The 16,980-nt window shown below is 44.7% G+C and overlaps 1 protein-coding gene across 1 annotated transcript; it reads left to right on the top strand.

Annotated features, from left to right (window-relative positions):
- Nucleotides 1–4,342: 4,342 nt before the first annotated feature.
- On the top strand, nt 4,343–15,830 carry ASXL1 (additional sex combs like transcriptional regulator 1; the record flags this gene model as incomplete). The annotated part of the gene is made up of 13 exons (XM_009575775.1): nt 4,343–4,425; nt 5,361–5,363; nt 7,294–7,402; nt 8,531–8,651; nt 8,726–8,823; nt 9,175–9,268; nt 9,560–9,712; nt 10,131–10,294; nt 10,399–10,495; nt 10,997–11,102; nt 11,552–12,167; nt 12,909–13,207; nt 14,015–15,830. Coding segments are annotated over 13 exons (3,759 nt in total), but the record flags the coding sequence as incomplete, so codon positions are not given.
- Between the last annotated feature and the right edge of the window lie 1,150 nt (nt 15,831–16,980).

The raw sequence follows: 16,980 nt of genomic DNA, 5'->3' as shown, positions 1-16,980 counted from the left end.
TCGGTGTTTGCCGGCCCGGGCAGGGCTGGGGCCGCTCTCGGTGCGAGATCGGTTCGTTTTCTTCCTTTCAGATGACTTAAGGCTGAGTGGGAGGAACCGGAGCCTCCGGAGAGAGGCCTGGCCTGAAGCCTGGGCCCTGCTGCTGTCAAAACTTTCTGGTTTAATTACTGAGGCTGCAGGTTTGCTCCGTGCACCAACAGTGCCCAAAACGCAGGCGGGGTGAGCGGCGTGCGTTCGGCTGCCCGTACCGGTGACGGCGCTGAGCCGTGAGCATCGCTGCGGTCAGACGTTATTTTGTCACTTTTGGTTTTTAGGAGACGTAGCTGCGGGGGTGTCTTTGTCTTGGATGTCTTAGTCTTTTTGTCTTTGAGAATCTGCTTGTTGAAAGCTTAAACTTCCAAATGCAGATCTGCTTGACGGTGTTTGTGTAGGTCTGTGGGAACATGGCAGTCGTTTGACCGTCGCGATGGGAGAAGGATAATTTCCTTCCATGAAGCGCTTAAGCCATATCTGTCTTGAACCGCATTTATAAACTAGGAAATGTAAAAAGAAAAATAACTTCAGCGTCTTTCAGGTAGTGGGCGTGAGGTGGTCAGTAGTTTTATTTCAGGGGTGCGTTTGGAGGTGTTTAGGCTTGTTGCTCGGCGCGGAGCGCCGGTGGCCGCCGCTGGCTGGAAGGAGCTCGCTCTCTTTGGCCTCTGCCTCCGAGCTGCTCTCTCGGTGACGCAGGTCTGTGCGGGTACAGGAGCGCGGTACATGGAGCCAGGGATGATCCCACTGCCTGTGGCCGGCGTGAACGGATCTCTGCGGTTTCCTCGCTGTAGCCCTGGTACTCAACTTGTGAGGATATGGGTGTACTTGCTGTGTAGTGGATGGACATCTGTAGAAATGGATTTACAGGGCTTGAGGGTGTTTTGTTTCCTTGTTTTTTCTTTTGTGTGTGTGTTTATTTTGTTTTTGCCTGGCCAGGTTATGCATTGGAGCACATAAACATTCAGAAGGAACAGTATGGGTGAGTCCAGCTGAGACTCGTGTCTGGTATTGGGGATGTTCAGGGTAGGTCTTGGTGCTCCTTCTGAGTAAGATTTGTTTGGCTATCAGAGTGTTTTCTTACTGCTTGCCAAGAGGAAACCTAATCAGACAAGCATCTATCTCCCAGCAACTTGCATAATCTTTTGTGTGTAAATTATCATATTTTAAACCCACATGACTTTGCTTGAAAAACTGGAAAAGAACATAAGCTACCCACTGTAGAACTTCACTGCAGGAATCTGGTGGTCTAGCACTTCATCGTGTGTTTCTCTTTGAGATCCTGGTTCTGTGAGCCAAGGGCATCACTGCCGGTGGCAGGGATGCTTTCCTGGTAGGTGACCTCGGGGGCAGAGGCAGTGCTAGGTGACCTTGCACAAAGTCACCTCATTCAGTGGTGAAGTGTCCTGAGCTCTAACAGGTGAAAAAAATCAGCATTTACAAGCTGCCCGAAGCAGAACAAGAGACTGTGGCTCTAAAGCTGTCTCCTAATACGCCTCCTCACTCTCATTGTGTGATGGGAAAGGATCTCTTCACAAACACAGTTCTTCTCGCCTGTCTTTTGGCCAGAACCTCAGACACAGTGGGTGCATGAGATGTCTAAGCCTGAACAGCATCTTAGAGCCATTGATGGACCAGAAATAGAACGATCTCATACTAGATTATCCACTTAGAGAGACCTACAGTTGCGTAGCTGCACTTCCAGCTTGCAGGACTGATTGTAAATCCACTAAAAATAGATCTTTATTTAACACTAGTCTTACACATGCTCCCTGTCAAAATGCTTTTAATTTTCCTTTCTGACACGCACTATTGTATTTTGTATTCCTCTCGATGTTTCTGAGAATCACAGGCAAAAGTGCTTTTCAGTGTTGCTGCTCCTACAGAGCTAATACATGCACGTTCCATAAAATAAGCGTTTAAAGATTCATTTGAACACCCAGAGCCATAGGACTATTCAACAAGTGCTGTCCGAGCTACAAGTCTAGTAAATTAATTGGGGGAGTGATGTAAACTTCCATAATTAGGGACATAGGAACCCTTGACTATCAGTATTATAAATAGTGGAGGGGGAAAAAAAAATCTTTTTGGGGGTAAGGAATAGATGACATTGTTTAAGTTGTAGGTCCTGATGGAAAGTTGACGTGGCATGGGCAGTCAGGTTGGAGAGGACAGAGGGCCCGCGCTGGAGAGCGGGCTGTGGTGGCTAAGGCTGCAGGATCTTCTCTCCCCCAGTTCTTCCATTAAGCAGTCTGTACACTTAATATAGCTGTTGATTGGAAATTGTTCCCCTGAGCGTGGATTCTTTTATCTTTATGTAAATGCTCATTCATGCTCAGTTTTAGGCTGTGTATTTTGCTTGCTCTGTCTACCCCTTGAGAGAGGTTTTATAAGCTGCAAAGAATTTCCTTGTTTTTCAGGACAGGCATGTTCCATTTTGTGAATCTTGCGCTCGGCTCGGGAGTGATGTGTTTCCCTTGTCAGCTGTCTGCTCCCTTGGAGTGACGGGGGGTGACGGTTCATGAGGAAGGCATGGAAACGTTGTAACCTATGGAGGTTTTTTGATGAGTGAAGGAAGAAGGGTGATGGAGCTGTATTGACTCGGAATTTAAATTGTTTACTCTCTCTGAATATGGCTTATCACTTTCTTTGATCTTTTCTTTAAACTCCTTGTGTTTTCATTGTGGTTTATCTCAGGTTACGTAGTTCTCAAACTTCCATGCCCTACCAGGTTAGCGCCACCGATGCTTATGGTCTTCAAGCATCTGAAAAATACATGTTGGGCGGATATGATCTAAGAAATTCGTTTTACCACAAAGTATAGTTGAAGTGCAGAACTAGAGTGACATGGGTTGGGTTTTTCTCTACTTGGGGAGGTTGGAGATGGTATGGAGATGTGGATGGTGCCCTGCACAACATTTTTTTTGCAGATGTCCTGTTCGTGCGACTCCAAAAGGCAGACTGCAGGCTTTGTGCCGTGCCACGGTGCTGCAGTGACTCAGTTCTAGATGTTGCTGATGTAAATGGGGCGTTTGGGTTCCTCCATGGCTGCTCAGAAAGACGGCGTCGTGTTGCTGACTCCTCTAAAGCATGGTGGTAAATGAGATCAGGATTGTGCATCATTGTGGCCATTACATTAGGGGAAGTTAGACCACAGTTACGATGAAAAAGTTCCCGAGTGAATACCCGTTGCTGCTTTTCTCGGACGTTTCAGGCCATGTCCTGTGCCTGTATCGCAGTCTTTTTGCTCCATCAGACCCAGAGGTCCGTTGAATTCAGCGTCTTTTGCATTCGGCGAGCAGCGCTGTCTGCTTCAATGGAAGGTGCAGGAGACGGCGCATGTTAGGCAGCTGTAGGGTAATCTGCTCCCAAAGAAACATCGTGGTTTACATCTACTGCAGCTTATTTTTGTTCATTGTTTCCGGTTTATGTGGGTAATCTTCTTATCCACAGAAATGTCCGGTCCTCTTTTTGAATCCCTGAGTTCTTGCTTTTAGACATTTTGGAGCAGTAAGTGCCACAGGCTTTAGGAGAAAAAATGTAATAGCGTCTTTAGTTCTTCGCATGTAAGTGTCAATTCTATTCTTCATATAATATATGAAAGGATGAGTTGTTATTTATTGTATTGCCTTTTTAATATCTGATTTTACTCATTTTCTTTCAAAGGCAAGCAGTCTAAATCTTTTTAGTGTCTCTAGCCATAATTTTTTTCCACATCCTTTACTGTTGTTGTTGTCCTTTTCTGAATTCTGTCCTTCTCTGACAAGAATTCTGACTCTTACCCGTGGTACCCTTCTTGAGATGGAGCGAAGATGAAATGAATGCAGTAATCCAAGGAAGGTACGCTGTTGAATTATATAGTTGTACAGTAATACTTTTATCGGCAGAAAAATACTGGATGCCTTATTGAGAGGGAGGAAGGTCTATGGCAGGGAGATCATTCTACATCATTAAAGGTCCCTAACCACTGTACAGTTTTGAAGGTTGTGTGTGGCAGCAGCTCGGTCTAATGTATACTGAAGTCTGTGGTAAAGCTTCCACTGGTTTCATGCTGTGGGGTCAAGGCCAAATTCTGCTGCTTTCTCTCCTTCACGTTTGTATTTCAGTTAATTAGGGACCAGATTAAGGTAAGACTTTTGTGATGCTTACCGTGATCTAATCTTGAGGTAGCCTGAAATTTTTAGTGTGTGTCTTTTGCAGATGAATAAAGTTTTAAGAGGCATGTTATTGGATCTGAACCCCAGCTTATGGAGTAGTTCTGTGAATGCAGAAGCAAATTTTGTAATGACACGTGGTGTTTCTGTCTTTTCAGGTGCTGGAAAATTACTCTGATGCTCCTATGACCCCAAAACAGATTCTGCAGGTCATAGAGGCTGAAGGACTAAAGGAAATGAGGTTAGTATTGATGATCTTGTCTAAAACAGTGTGGAGCATGGGGGAGGCTGCATATGAAGGCTTGTGTTGCTTCGTGCAATTCTGCCTCATCTCCAGCCCGCTTTTTCTTCTTTCTTTTTTCTCTTTCCAGCATGGTAATTTCAAATGACAGTATAGACATTTATACACAGGTTGTGGTTTTTTTTTTCTTTGACAATAACTGGAAGCTGTTCTTGGATTTTTTGATAGCATACAGAGTCCCCTTCATCTATCTATTGTAAAATAAATGCCTATTGCAGATCAGACTCCTGCATTGTGCTGTACTTACCACTTGTATGGTTCTCTCATGAGTAGCTCCCAGTAGTTTCTGCTGTTGTGACTCTTAGTTTGAGAACAGTTTTAAGTTTTGTCTCCTCTGATGCTTCATTTCTGGAGCAGACATGTTTTAGGAGACTCGAAAAAGTCTTCTTTATTTTATATTACTGTACTGACTTCTGCTCAGATTTTCGAGCACCATGATAGCACAGCTCACGCTGTTGTGGCTCTTGACATTGTGTGCAGGAGATGCCCATCTCAACGTGGGTTTCATATGGAAAAGAACCTGATATGGAGCCTCGGAAATGACAGGAGTGGGAGACTGTTTTCCTTGGTTAGGTTCCTGTGAACTTCCATCTGTTTCTGTGACAGTAGTAGAATAGAAATATGGAGTGTCTTGCAGATCAAAGAAAGTAGGTAACCATGATAGTCCAAATGCCTCAGCTAGTGCTGCGTGGAAAAAAAGGAAGTTTGACTACCAGAGACAGAAAAAGCAGTCTCCTTTGGCTGCTGCCCATTGATTGACTTCTGAGGAATCCAGATGCGTAGACTGTTTCTAGTCTTGCTTCCCCCTCACCTTGATTCTGTGGACTGTTTTCCATCGTGGTGTTTGCATTTCCTGAACCTTTACCCAGCTACAGAAGGTAAACTAATTTCTTCTGGGACCTGCCAACTCAAAATGTTAGCGTGTTTCGTCTCCTTATTTGTGTCTGAAATCAGGAAACAGCTGGGTTGGTTTGAATAGTGAAAATTGATGATGCGTACAGGGGTGTCGTGTGTAGGAGTTGCCATTGTTTGGAGAGGGACGATGCCGGCGTGTGTTGCTGCATCGATATCGGAGCTGTTAGAACGCCCACCAGCCGCTGGCGATCCTTGCCGAGGAGATCTTCACTGGTTTGGGTATGAGTGGTGGTTTCACAGCTCTGAGTAGCATTCAGACAGGCTTTTAATCAGGACCTTCATACAGCTTTGTTTTAATTGATACTCTGCACCTTTCTTACATCAGTCCTTTTACTTAAGCAGATAGTTGAAGATCTACGTGCATAGGCTGTCCTCTGCTAAAGGTAGTAACAGATCTGTCTTCACACACATAAATTATCTTGGTGCTTTCCCAGTTCTGACAAGTGACCTGTCACAGTGCGTAACTAAAGACCAGACATTGGAGCATGTGTCAAGTTAAATCCACAGAGCTAAATCGTTCCTTTAAAGGTCGGTGTTTTTCCCTTGGGATATCTGCTTTTCCTTCCCCGGTCATTAATTCTCTGCTTTAAGGAAAGTCTGTTTTCCTCAGAGCGTAATTGTTCACAGAATAAAGGCAGTGATCCTGCCTAGCTAAATATGCAGCGGACTTTGCTGCTACTTGTATAGAAGCCCTTCCTGAAACTCCGTTTCCTGAAGGAAATGGCTTGATGGCTCGAGATGTTTTTCCCTTTGAATCAATCCTGAGCCAGCGTTCCCTGGTTTGGGGTCACGCTGGTCTGTTGGGAGGGCCGTGTTCCTCACGGGTGGCATTAGTGGTCCTGCTCGAGCTCGAGTGGCTGGTGCTCGAGCGAGGACACTTGGGCTCAGTACCACTGCTGAGTTCCAGCTCCTAGGAGAGTTTTAATTGTTTGCTTGCTTTTTTCTCAATTTGGGGAAAACTATTTATTTTGCCTTTCTGAGGAAGTGTGCTCTGTGGCTGGTTAGCGTGCTTGGAGTGTCTGTTAAACATAGAAGGGAAAACACTGTAACAGGACAGAAGGCTGGAAATTTTTTTCATAGTGTCTAAAAGTGATACAGGGTAATTTTGTCTGCTGCCAAGGCTTGTAAAGAAATGTCCAAAAAACAATCGCATTCAGGGTGGAAACAGAACTGGTTTTAAGTTTTCAATTTGAGAATTATTTTCTTTGAAATACTTCGTCTCAATCCAGTTTTCAGTTTCACTTTAATAATAATGAAATCGATACTGCTTTAATGTCTCTTCCAGGTAACTTTCTGCATGTACGTGTGACGTGTTGGAAAACATGAGATTACGTGGCACAGAAGTCCCATCAGTGTGAGCGTAGGACGATTGCTTTAACCAGGGAGTTACGTAGGACTTGACAAATTAGTGCATCAGACCTTCTATATCTAACTCTGCTAGTGCAGTTTTGTCTGTGACATGTCAGGGAAGACGTTACAGAAACACGTATGTGTACGATTTATGCTGGTTTTGTTTACATCTTTCTACTGCTGAATAAATCTGGGTTTTTTGTAAAATCAATCCAATGCTGAAAGCTTCAAGGAGAGAAAGGGAGGAAACAGGTAATAAAAATTAGAAATGTCTAAAAATGGCCGAGTGTAACTTTAAAATTGGCATACTGTTTCCTGTTTTCTGCCGATTGCTTTGCTGTGGTGTGTGGAGGCTGATGCACAGGTCAAAAAGGAAAACAGTAGTACTGTTCTGACTGAAGTGCCCATCCCATAAAGTTAACGAGCATCATCTTTGTTCCCCTCAGTCAGCTAAATGATGCCCATTTAAATAGATCTTTTGGGCTGTTTTCTTGATAAGGCCATTTCTGAAAACTTACTGTTTTCTGCCTTTCTGTGTTTCAGTGGCACTTCTCCCCTCGCCTGCCTCAACGCCATGCTCCATTCCAATTCAAGGGGAGGTGACGGACTCTTTTATAAACTGCCTGGACGCATCAGCCTTTTCACGCTCAAGGTAAATGCCGAGTCCCTGCTCTCGACTGAGGGCCAAGGTGCGAGTTCTGCTTGTTATGCACAGCTGAGCGTTAAACTGTCACTGAGCATCATATGAGCTGAATGTGCTGCATGTGAGATCGTCATGTGGAACAGTGTCTGGAATTCGTTATTTCATTAGAGCTTGTACCTTTTAGCTATATTCAGTCATATATGATAAATTCCTTTTAAAACCCCCTATTATTTCTTGAATTGCACAAGCAAGATAAATCCTCTTATTCCAGTACTTAGTGTCCAACTCAGGTGGCTGCTTATCGAAACAGTCCCATTCACTCCTTTTCTGCCAGCCACGAGGGAACACAGCCAACCAGTAAATTAAATTGGTCCAAGAGCCTGTAGCTACAAGCAAAATCTTGATAGGAAAATGTATATTCATTCTTCTGGTTGTTTGTTTTGTGTTCCACTGCATTATGTGTATATTTAGCGTCGCCATTTTCTTCAGATCTTGAGGTATCTCTGGAACATTCTTTATTTTTAGTTTATTGTCCCAGTAATCTTAAATGTTGAAAATGTTTCTGGTCTTAGGCTTTTCTTTTGCACTGTTTTGTACTGTTGGATTCCCTGATAAATATCAGCTTGATAGACAACAGGTATCTGAGCTATTTCATTTGCATCTTTTTTTCTGCTGTCAGAGCACTTTGTTGAATTGCCATATTTTGCTGAAAACAGACGGAATTGAAATGGCTTTGATTATACAAGTAGTAAATACATCTCTTAAGCTTACTATCGTAGTAATTGGCCACTCTGATGCTATCTGTTCTTTTGTAGTAAGAATGAGATACTTCTCTTTAATAGAAACTGCTTGCTTGCAGAAAAGTGCATCGAATTATTAACCTTAGGTATTTTGGATACGTTTGAGTTACTTGTCTAGGAGGTGTCTATGAAGCGTGCTAATAGTTTAGATGACTTCTGTTCCACTGTGAGCCCAAATATACTTAAAAATATCTTTCCGCATCAAGGATTAAAATAGGGAAGATGAAAAAAATTAAGTTTAAAAACTATATCCACTAAACCGTCTGTTCCCATTGGTTTAAGTCGTAGTGGTTGGGAGGGAGGACTGTAGCCATCCCAGTTCTGTTTGCCCGTTTAGAAGGATGCCTTGCAGTGGTCTCGGAACCTGTCTGTGCCAGAAGGGGAGGAGCTGGAGGACACAGCAGACGCAGAAAGTTGCGAGTCCAATGAAGCGAGCACTGTGAGTGGTGATAATGATGGTAAGTGTCTAATGACATTAATCTCCAACCGTAGGATCTACTTCTGTGTCTGACTGAGTGCCCATCTCTTTCAGTGTCTCTTGATGAAACCTCCTCTAATGCCTCCTGTTCCACTGAGTCTCAGAGCAAGGGACCTGCTACTACCAGGGAGAGCTACAGAACCGCCTCCCAGGTAGGAAGAAGCAGGGCTAATGGGAAGCACGAAGCCTCTCAAGGGGAGCTGTCATTACTGCGTGGTGGTTGGGTGAGCATGACAGGGACTAGTTGTGCACAGGTGCCTCAGAGAGTTACGGGTCCGTCTCCTTAGGTGGGGAGTTTACAGTACGGGGAGGGGTCATGTACAGGGAGGTAATTTTGAATTCTCTGCTCTTCGTGTGTAATTATTATATGTAATGACACCTGAAGATTTACCTAGGAGCTAGGTAGTTCTTTAACTGGGAAACGTGCTGCTTAGAAGATTATTTAACTCCTCTGTAATGTCTTTGTTTCTTTGTTTTGTTTCTGGTTTCTTGCTGGACCGCAGACAACCAAACAAAAGAAAAAGACTGGTGTAATGCTGCCACGTGTTGTCTTAACACCACTGAAAGTAAATGGGGCACACATGGAGTCTGCCTCCGGTGAGCATTACTTTTGTTGCAGTGGTTTTCTATTGACTGTATAGCTAGCTTCTAATCAGTTGTCCCTAGTTATCTGTAAGTTTGCCTGAGGATTTCTTTAACGCTTGGTGAGAATGCATGTGACTGTAGAGAGTTGTGTATATGTTTAACTCCATCAAAATAGTTGGTAACTGGGCAACATCCTGTAATAGTGGATCTGTTATTAGCAGATAATTCTTGTATGTTAAACCACTCTCCAAGTTGGGCTTCTGCTGTTCTTTGCGTATTTTTATGAAATTGTTCTGCTTTTAGGCTTCACAGGAAGGCATGCTGATGGGGAGAGCAGTAGCACATCCAGCAGCAGCAGCAGCTCTTTGGCCCTGTGCAAAGCCACCTTGCGTAGTAGAACGGAAATAAACAGGGATCCTCCGCAGCTTCTGAGAGGTATCCGAAAGCCCACAGCTGGTAGGTGCTTCTGATGAAAGTTAGAAGAATAATTGGCCATAAAAGCAGGCAAGGTTGAAGCCCATGTATATCTGAGAAAACACCAAGGTTCTCTTCCTTCAGAAGGCTTATGACGATCTTGGGGCTGGCAAGCCGGAGCTTCCTCCCCGAACATTAGTGAGACAGTTGTTTGGAAGTTTGCTACGCTGAAGAGCAGCACCGAATTGTACCTGAATGTGACAGAAATGCGATCTCATGTCAAAATTCCAGATGCACGTCTATTAATTAGTGTGTTTGAGAGTCTTTCGTCACTTGAATACTTCACTCGAATATATCTTGCTCCTTTTGCTGTAGTAGTTTGACATGAATTTCTTGCCCATAATGCTGAAATACTTTTATATAACAATGTTTATTTTATTTGCCTGTCCTTTAACTACAGGGCAAATGAAACGAAACAGGGGTGAGGATATTGACTTTGAAACACCTGGTTCCATTCTTGTCAATACAAACCTGCGAGCTCTGATAAACTCCAGAACCTTTAATGCACTCCCATCGCACTTTCAGCAGCAGCTTCTCTACCTCCTTCCAGAAGTTGATAGACAGGTATGAGGATGCAGCACTTGGGTGTTTTCTGTTCACTGCATTGCCTCTTGCTTGCGGGATGGCCGGAGCAAATGTTTTCTGTTTGTCCTGGGTTTGTCCCATAGGTTGGGGCTGATGGGCTGATGCGTCTCAGTGGTAGTGCTCTGAATAATGAATTCTTCACCCATGCTGCGCAGAGCTGGAGAGAACGACTAGCTGATGGTGAGTAGGTTTGCTTTCCGAGGTGGCTGGAGAATAGGTACTCATTTTATGGGATTTTTTTGTTTTTCTTTTACAGTTAATGAATGGGAATTTAGTCCAGCTTTGTAGTGTATCTGGCTATGTTGCCCCCAACTTTTCTTTATTTTTTTCTTTTTTGTCTTTAAAATCAAAGATGTGTTTTCCAGAAGGTGCCATGGGACCTTCTGAATGAAGTGGTGGAGGTGGAGGTGTAAAGTAGTGTCAGACTTATCTTTCCTTAAATGGTGGCCTGTGTCTGGTTAAAAACATGATTTTTTTTCTTTTCAGACTTGCTTGAGGCTGTGTGACCATTGCCCTTAAGGAGTTGCAGGCAGCACCATAGTAAAGTGGAGAGCAGGGCGATAACAGAAAATCTGTCCTTCGTACATATAGCTACTGTACTATACTGTTAAAACACAAAAGGTTGCATTTGCAGAATCAGTTATGTTTGGAACTGAATTTCAGTCTCTTGCTTCCGTGTAGGTGAATTCACCCATGAGATGCAAGTTCGAATTCGGCAGGAGATGGAAAAGGAAAAGAGAGTGGAGCAATGGAAAGAGAAGTTCTTTGAGGACTACTATGGACAAAAGTGAGAAATTTTACCTCATCTATCCTGTTTTGTCTGTGTTTGTGCAGGTGGCAGAGTATCTACTTGTGGATAGCTGAGAAGATGCAGCATAAACTCCTTGAAAAAATACAGGTTGTGGGGTGAATCATTCAGACAGTTGCTCCAGGGAAATCCTTCGTGGAATTGGCTGGGTCACAGCAGAATTTTGTAGCCCGTCTATTTTGTTTCCAAGACAAGTTAATATTACTCGTTTTCCATCACAAATCTTTACATTTTCTTATTTTTCTCATTCCCTGTTATAGTAATGTGGGATAGCAAATGTATAGGTTATTTCATTGCAGACTGACTTGATGAGGTCTTGATGAGTCTCTGCTCTGTAATCTGTATGTTACTATGTATAGTGGTGACAGTACAGCTATAAGTAAAAGATGAAATGCTTAAATTAGCTAGTTTTTATGTTTGCCTCATAGGTTGGGCTTGACCCAAGAAGAATCCCAGGAACAGAATTCGGTGCAAGAAGATGCTGAGAACAGGACAGGACTGTCTGTTAAAGGAGAAGCACGACTGCCGCGCAGTCCTTCCACACGGCAGAGAGATGGACACTTCAAGAAACGCTCCCGGGCCGACCTGTGGTGCAGAGCCAGGAGGAGCCTGTACAAATTGCGTGAACCTGAGCAAACAGAGACTTCCAAAGAGATTGCTTCTGTGGGACCAGATTCCTCTCTTCATAAAGAGACAAAGCCTGAGATAGACCTGAAGAAAGATGATCTGACGAGTTCTTCGGCTGCAGTACTGAAGCCAGAGAGTTCAGAGTTGCACCTCTCTCCAGAGACTTCCAAATTACACAGTAAATCGGAAGATCTGTCATTGGCAGCTGCAAACAGAATTCCCAGTTTGCCCCAGGAGAACTCTGCTCGGGAGTCAAAGGACCAGAAGAGGAAAAGCTTTGAGGAGGCTGCCTCTGCGTCCTTCCCCGAAAAGAAGCCCCGGCTTGAAGATCGTCAGTCCTTTCGTAACACAATTGAAAGTGTTCACCCAGAAAAGCCACAGCCTACTAAAGAGGAGCCAAAAGTCCCACCCATCCGGGTAGGAAAGAGAATTAGAGCTGCTGGGTGTCTCAGGGCTGTGATGCTCAGTGGCATCATAACATTATTAAAATGTCAAGTGTTGTCATCTTAAGAGAAGAAGTGGAAGGGTTTCATTGGTAGAGCTGGCTAAGTACCTCTGATTACCACAGTTTACTATCTTATTTAGACAGGCAAAGAATGGAAAATCATTCCAAGGTCTTTGCACAAGAGCACAGGGTAACCTTGACTTGCTCTGTTAGTTTGCATTTCTGTGGATACAGAAATCACTTTTCCTGAAACTAGCTGACTTGTTGCAAAAGAGACCTTCAAATCATAGTCTTTATCCTGTGTAGTTTCTCAGTTCCTTTCCTTTTGGGCAGAATCTTAGTATTCCTTCTGACTTTTCCCATTTTGACTAGAGGTATCCATCTTGTTAGCTTCAGGGTAGTCATCCTGATGTAAAGGAGACCATTTTGATTTCTGAAGATCTGAGTGCAAATCACTCATTTCGTATTTGTCTGCTGGCTCTGGTAAAACAATGTTAATATTAAGCGAGCTTTACATATCGCATGACGGAGCGCATAAGCAGAGGTTAAGGGGAGCATGCTACTTCTCTGCCAAAATTAGTTTTTAAGTTGGAATTTTAAATTTTTGTTGAATTCTTGTGGTAAGAATTGTGATGAACAGATGCTAACAAAATGCATTTCGCTGTCTGAAGATGGTCGAGTGTTAGAACTAATTGCTTTTCCCTTTCTTTCAGATTCAACTTTCACGTATTAAACCACCCTGGGTGGTTAAAGGTCAGCCCGCTTACCAGATATGCCCCAGGATCATCCCCAACACGGAGCCCTCCAGCCGGGGCAGGACTGGGGCCAGAACACTCGCAGACATTAAAGCCCGTGCTTTGCAAGCCCGAGCCCAGCGAGAAGCTGCTGCAGCCGCCATTGGAGGTGGGGGTGGCCCAGGTGGAGGGAGAAGCACTGATGAAGGAGGTGGTGGAGGAGAATCCAGCAGCCGTACAGAGCACAGGAGATCAAAGAGAACTCATGGAAAGCGTTCGTCAGATCTACAACGAACACAATTACTGTCGTCTCTCCATCTGAATGGAGAAAAGGTCAACTCTGAGGTGGCTGCTCAGGAGGCTAACAGGAATTCCTTCGTCTCTTCAAGACAAGACCCCTTTTCTTCAAAGAGTGAGGGAAGTGGCGTTCTGGAATGCGCTGCAGGCACTAGCTCAGGGGAAGCTCAAGCCGGTGATGGCTCACCTAGAAGGCAGTTCTGTGATGCTTTAACTGGGTCATCCTTAGACAATGCAACTTCTGAGAGGCAGGAGGAAAGCCCTGGGCAGCCCCTCTGTGACCCAAGGACCGAAACCCCATCTTGTGTTGCATCACAGGAGAGGCAAAGTACAAAGCTGAAATGCGTGGTTCCTCCAGTAAACGGTCTGTCGTGTTCTCAGGTGCAGGGAGCTGTGATCAGTCCTACGGGAGAGAGGGTTGTGTCAGAACTCAAAGATGTTAGTGCTCCTGCCGTACAGCTGGATTATCATTCTGATGTAAAGGAAAATTCCTCCAGTTGTCCTACTCTTCTGCCAGAATTGTCATCAGGTGGTAAAGAATGCCATGAGCCAGAAATGGTACCTAGATTTAGATTTAATGGCTCTGAAACATTTGTGGAAAAATGTGTCGCTGATAGTGATAACTCGAAAACAGTGACTGCTGGAGTGGAGAAAGCAGTCCCTGCACTGTATAGCTTCTCACACCTGCAGGCAGAGAAAGAGAGAGATGGCAAACTAAGTAATGAAGAACAGAATACAGAGTCTCTGGTGAAACCCTCTTTACACGATGACTTTATTTGTCAAAATAGGATAGATACCTCTGAAAAACTTCTGCAGCAAAGGGAGAGGTGCCCCAGAACAGAACCAGAAAATGCACGTCAGCCACCGAGAGAGACTCAAGAGTTCAAGACAAACGGAGATGATGAAATACAGAGTACACACAGTGAAACAACAGATACTGCTTCAGATTTTGAAGGTGACGTAGCTGATGAGAATGTCGAGATGGATATATGTTTCAGAAGTGTCAGCTGTAGGGAGGTGGCTGGAAAAGACTCCTCCTGTCACAGCAGCACTGAGAGATGTGGTAGGATTAGGTCAAAATCATCTGTGGAAACAGATAGTCTGGCCTATGTGGACTTCCCCGCAGTCGCAGTGATGAGCGCTGCACCTCCATCTCAGAGATGGGGACCACGTGCACCATTGCCCCAGAAAGCCGAGCGGCCGACAGGTTCTGCTCGGCCCGTATCCTCTATTGAAACCAACAACCCTTTGGTGATGCAGCTGCTTAAGGGGAACCTTCCACTGGAAGAAGTTCTCCCAGTATCTCACGCCAACATCAAGCTGGAAATTACACAGCCACCGCTGGACAAGCAGTCAGAAAGCCTCTCCCTGCAAATGGAGAGCAGTTGCTATTTTGGCAAAGAATCTTCTCCAGATGTAGGAATAAAGACGATTGCCCTAAGCAGGAGTGAAGACCTCCACTCAATGAGATCTTCCATAGATCCCCAGGAGAAGAAGTGCGGATCAGGGGCAGCATTGCCTAGAGCAGAGGATGCGGAGGATCAGTCAGTTCCAGAAAAACATTCCAAAGTTGGCTCGACTTTAAGCTGCCAAGACCAACTGGCAAATGTGGTAAGTGCCTCTCAGAAGCCTGGAGATATGGGCCCTCGGGAAAGAACATTTTCTTCCTGTAGCTTTGAGGAGCAAAAGGAGTTGCCCAAGGTCCATCGGGTGCCACAGCACAACCCATTAACAAGTGTTGTCACAAATAAAAGTCCGGAGAAGCTGAACACCTCTACGGAGCCTCAGTTTTTATCTCCAACTGTAACTCCCCTTGGTCCAAATCAGACAGGGGGTACATCGGGGAATAAAAATTATGTTGGAGTTCAAGGCAAAAAACTCTTTGGTTCAGGTTTTCGTTGCAACCCCAGTGTTAGACTACATCACTCCAGGGTTTTGGATCAAGTTTCAGCCATGGGAACCTTGTCCCCCAGCAAACAGATTCCTCTGAACAAGAGCTGTGCGTCAGGAGAAGGAATGCCAGCTGCAAGGGAAGGATGGACTTCAAAGCAGCACACCAACACCCTGGGAGGAGTCAAAAATGAGAATGTGTTGGCATGTGGCAGCCCCGCCAAGAGTAACGCGGAGAACCGGAAAGAAGCAGCACAAAACCCCGTGGAGCTGACTGAGCATTTGCAAAGTGTTCCGCTGGTTATGGACTTGCCATTTTTTAAGTTTTCGAGGGAACCAGGAAAAGGACACAATCACCCTTTGGAGCCTTCTTCCATACCCTCTCAGCTCAATATCAAGCAAGCATTTTATGGGAAGCTTTCTAAGCTGCAGCTTAATTCCACCAGCTTTAATTATTCATCCAACACTCCAGCTTTTCCCAGAAGTCTTGCTGGAAGCATGATGCAGCTCACCCACAAAGCGAACTTTGCTGCAAACCATAACACGTCTCTTTCTGTGCAGATGTTTGCTGATAGCAGCAGTGTTGACGAGATATCGTTCAAGTGCTCGTGCAGCCTTAAAGCCATGATCATGTGTAAAGGCTGCGGGGCGTTTTGTCATGACGACTGTATAGGACCCTCTAAGCTTTGTGTATTGTGCCTTGTGGTGAGATAATAAATTATGGCCATGGGACAAATTGTATATTCATTGTGTGTATTTTGATAACGACTGATCCTAAAACCTGTACACAAAATACTATTCTGTTTATAGTAGAAATGCTATTACACTTCGTTTTGGTGAGGAAAGTTGACTTGCCTTCCCACGAAAATCTACGGTGCAAAACCCTTTCTTGCTCACGGTTACACTCCACTATCTGGGCTGCGCCCCACTGGAGCGATCCTTCTGCTTAGTGCTGTCGTGGAAATGCTGGCCGTGCTCTGGTACACGTGCTGAGGCTAACACCTGAGTGAGGCAGCTTGCTGCGGCAATCCGTGGACCCTCTGTCGAGGAAGTCTTTACATCCAAAGGAACTGGAACAGGGTGTTTTCTATTTCAGGGCTGCGCTAGGTGAGGCCCTACAGTCTTCCACTCTCCCCTTCTGCCATCTCCATTCTTGGTTTGTGTGGGAAGTACCGCTGTACAGTAAGCGTAAGCAAAGAGCTGCTCTGCAGGTGACGGTTCTGCACGGGCTTTGGACGCTGCAGCAGAACGTGGTGCCCAGTAAAGCACTCCGCCGGTGGCTGTAGAGCCGTATACAGCTAACCGTATACTGGATGGAGCCAACTCGGAGGATGCAAGAAGAAGAAAAAAAACAAAGTGGCAGGCGCCAACCGACTGCCTTCTGCTGGTCTGCAGGAAGACGTGTGGCCCGGGGAACTGTGTGCCTGGCTGAACTCTTGGACCAGCTGATGTGACTGCCTCTTCTGGCTGACTTGCCACAAACTAGTGTGAAATGTCAGAGGTTCCTAGAAGCTCGTTTGTGTGGCCAGCGATCTCTGCATTGCAGCCCTGCAATGAGGACCTTAATACGACAGCATCTGACCACTTGCAAGCGTCTAGCTGTGCATCTGTGTGACGATCATCTAACATTAAAAGCAGTGTTTTTTCCTTTTTTTTATATTTTCATTCTTGGATGTATAAAGTGAATTATTTGGCTCCTGTAAGTATCCTCTATGCATCTGTTTGATCATGTATTTATATGTTGTACACAGTACTGGCCAACTCTGTAAATGGATGTAATGTACATAGAACATAAAGGGTTCTTTTTTTTTTCCTTGGATTTTCAGGCTCTACAGCAGTATTGCATTAAAGTGGTGTTAGTTAT

Source organism: Fulmarus glacialis, unplaced genomic scaffold (genome assembly GCF_000690835.1).
Source record: "Fulmarus glacialis isolate BGI_N327 unplaced genomic scaffold, ASM69083v1 scaffold25864, whole genome shotgun sequence".
NCBI classification, from domain to species: domain Eukaryota; kingdom Metazoa; phylum Chordata; class Aves; order Procellariiformes; family Procellariidae; genus Fulmarus; species Fulmarus glacialis.
This window is presented reverse-complemented; position numbering and strand designations above follow the sequence as displayed.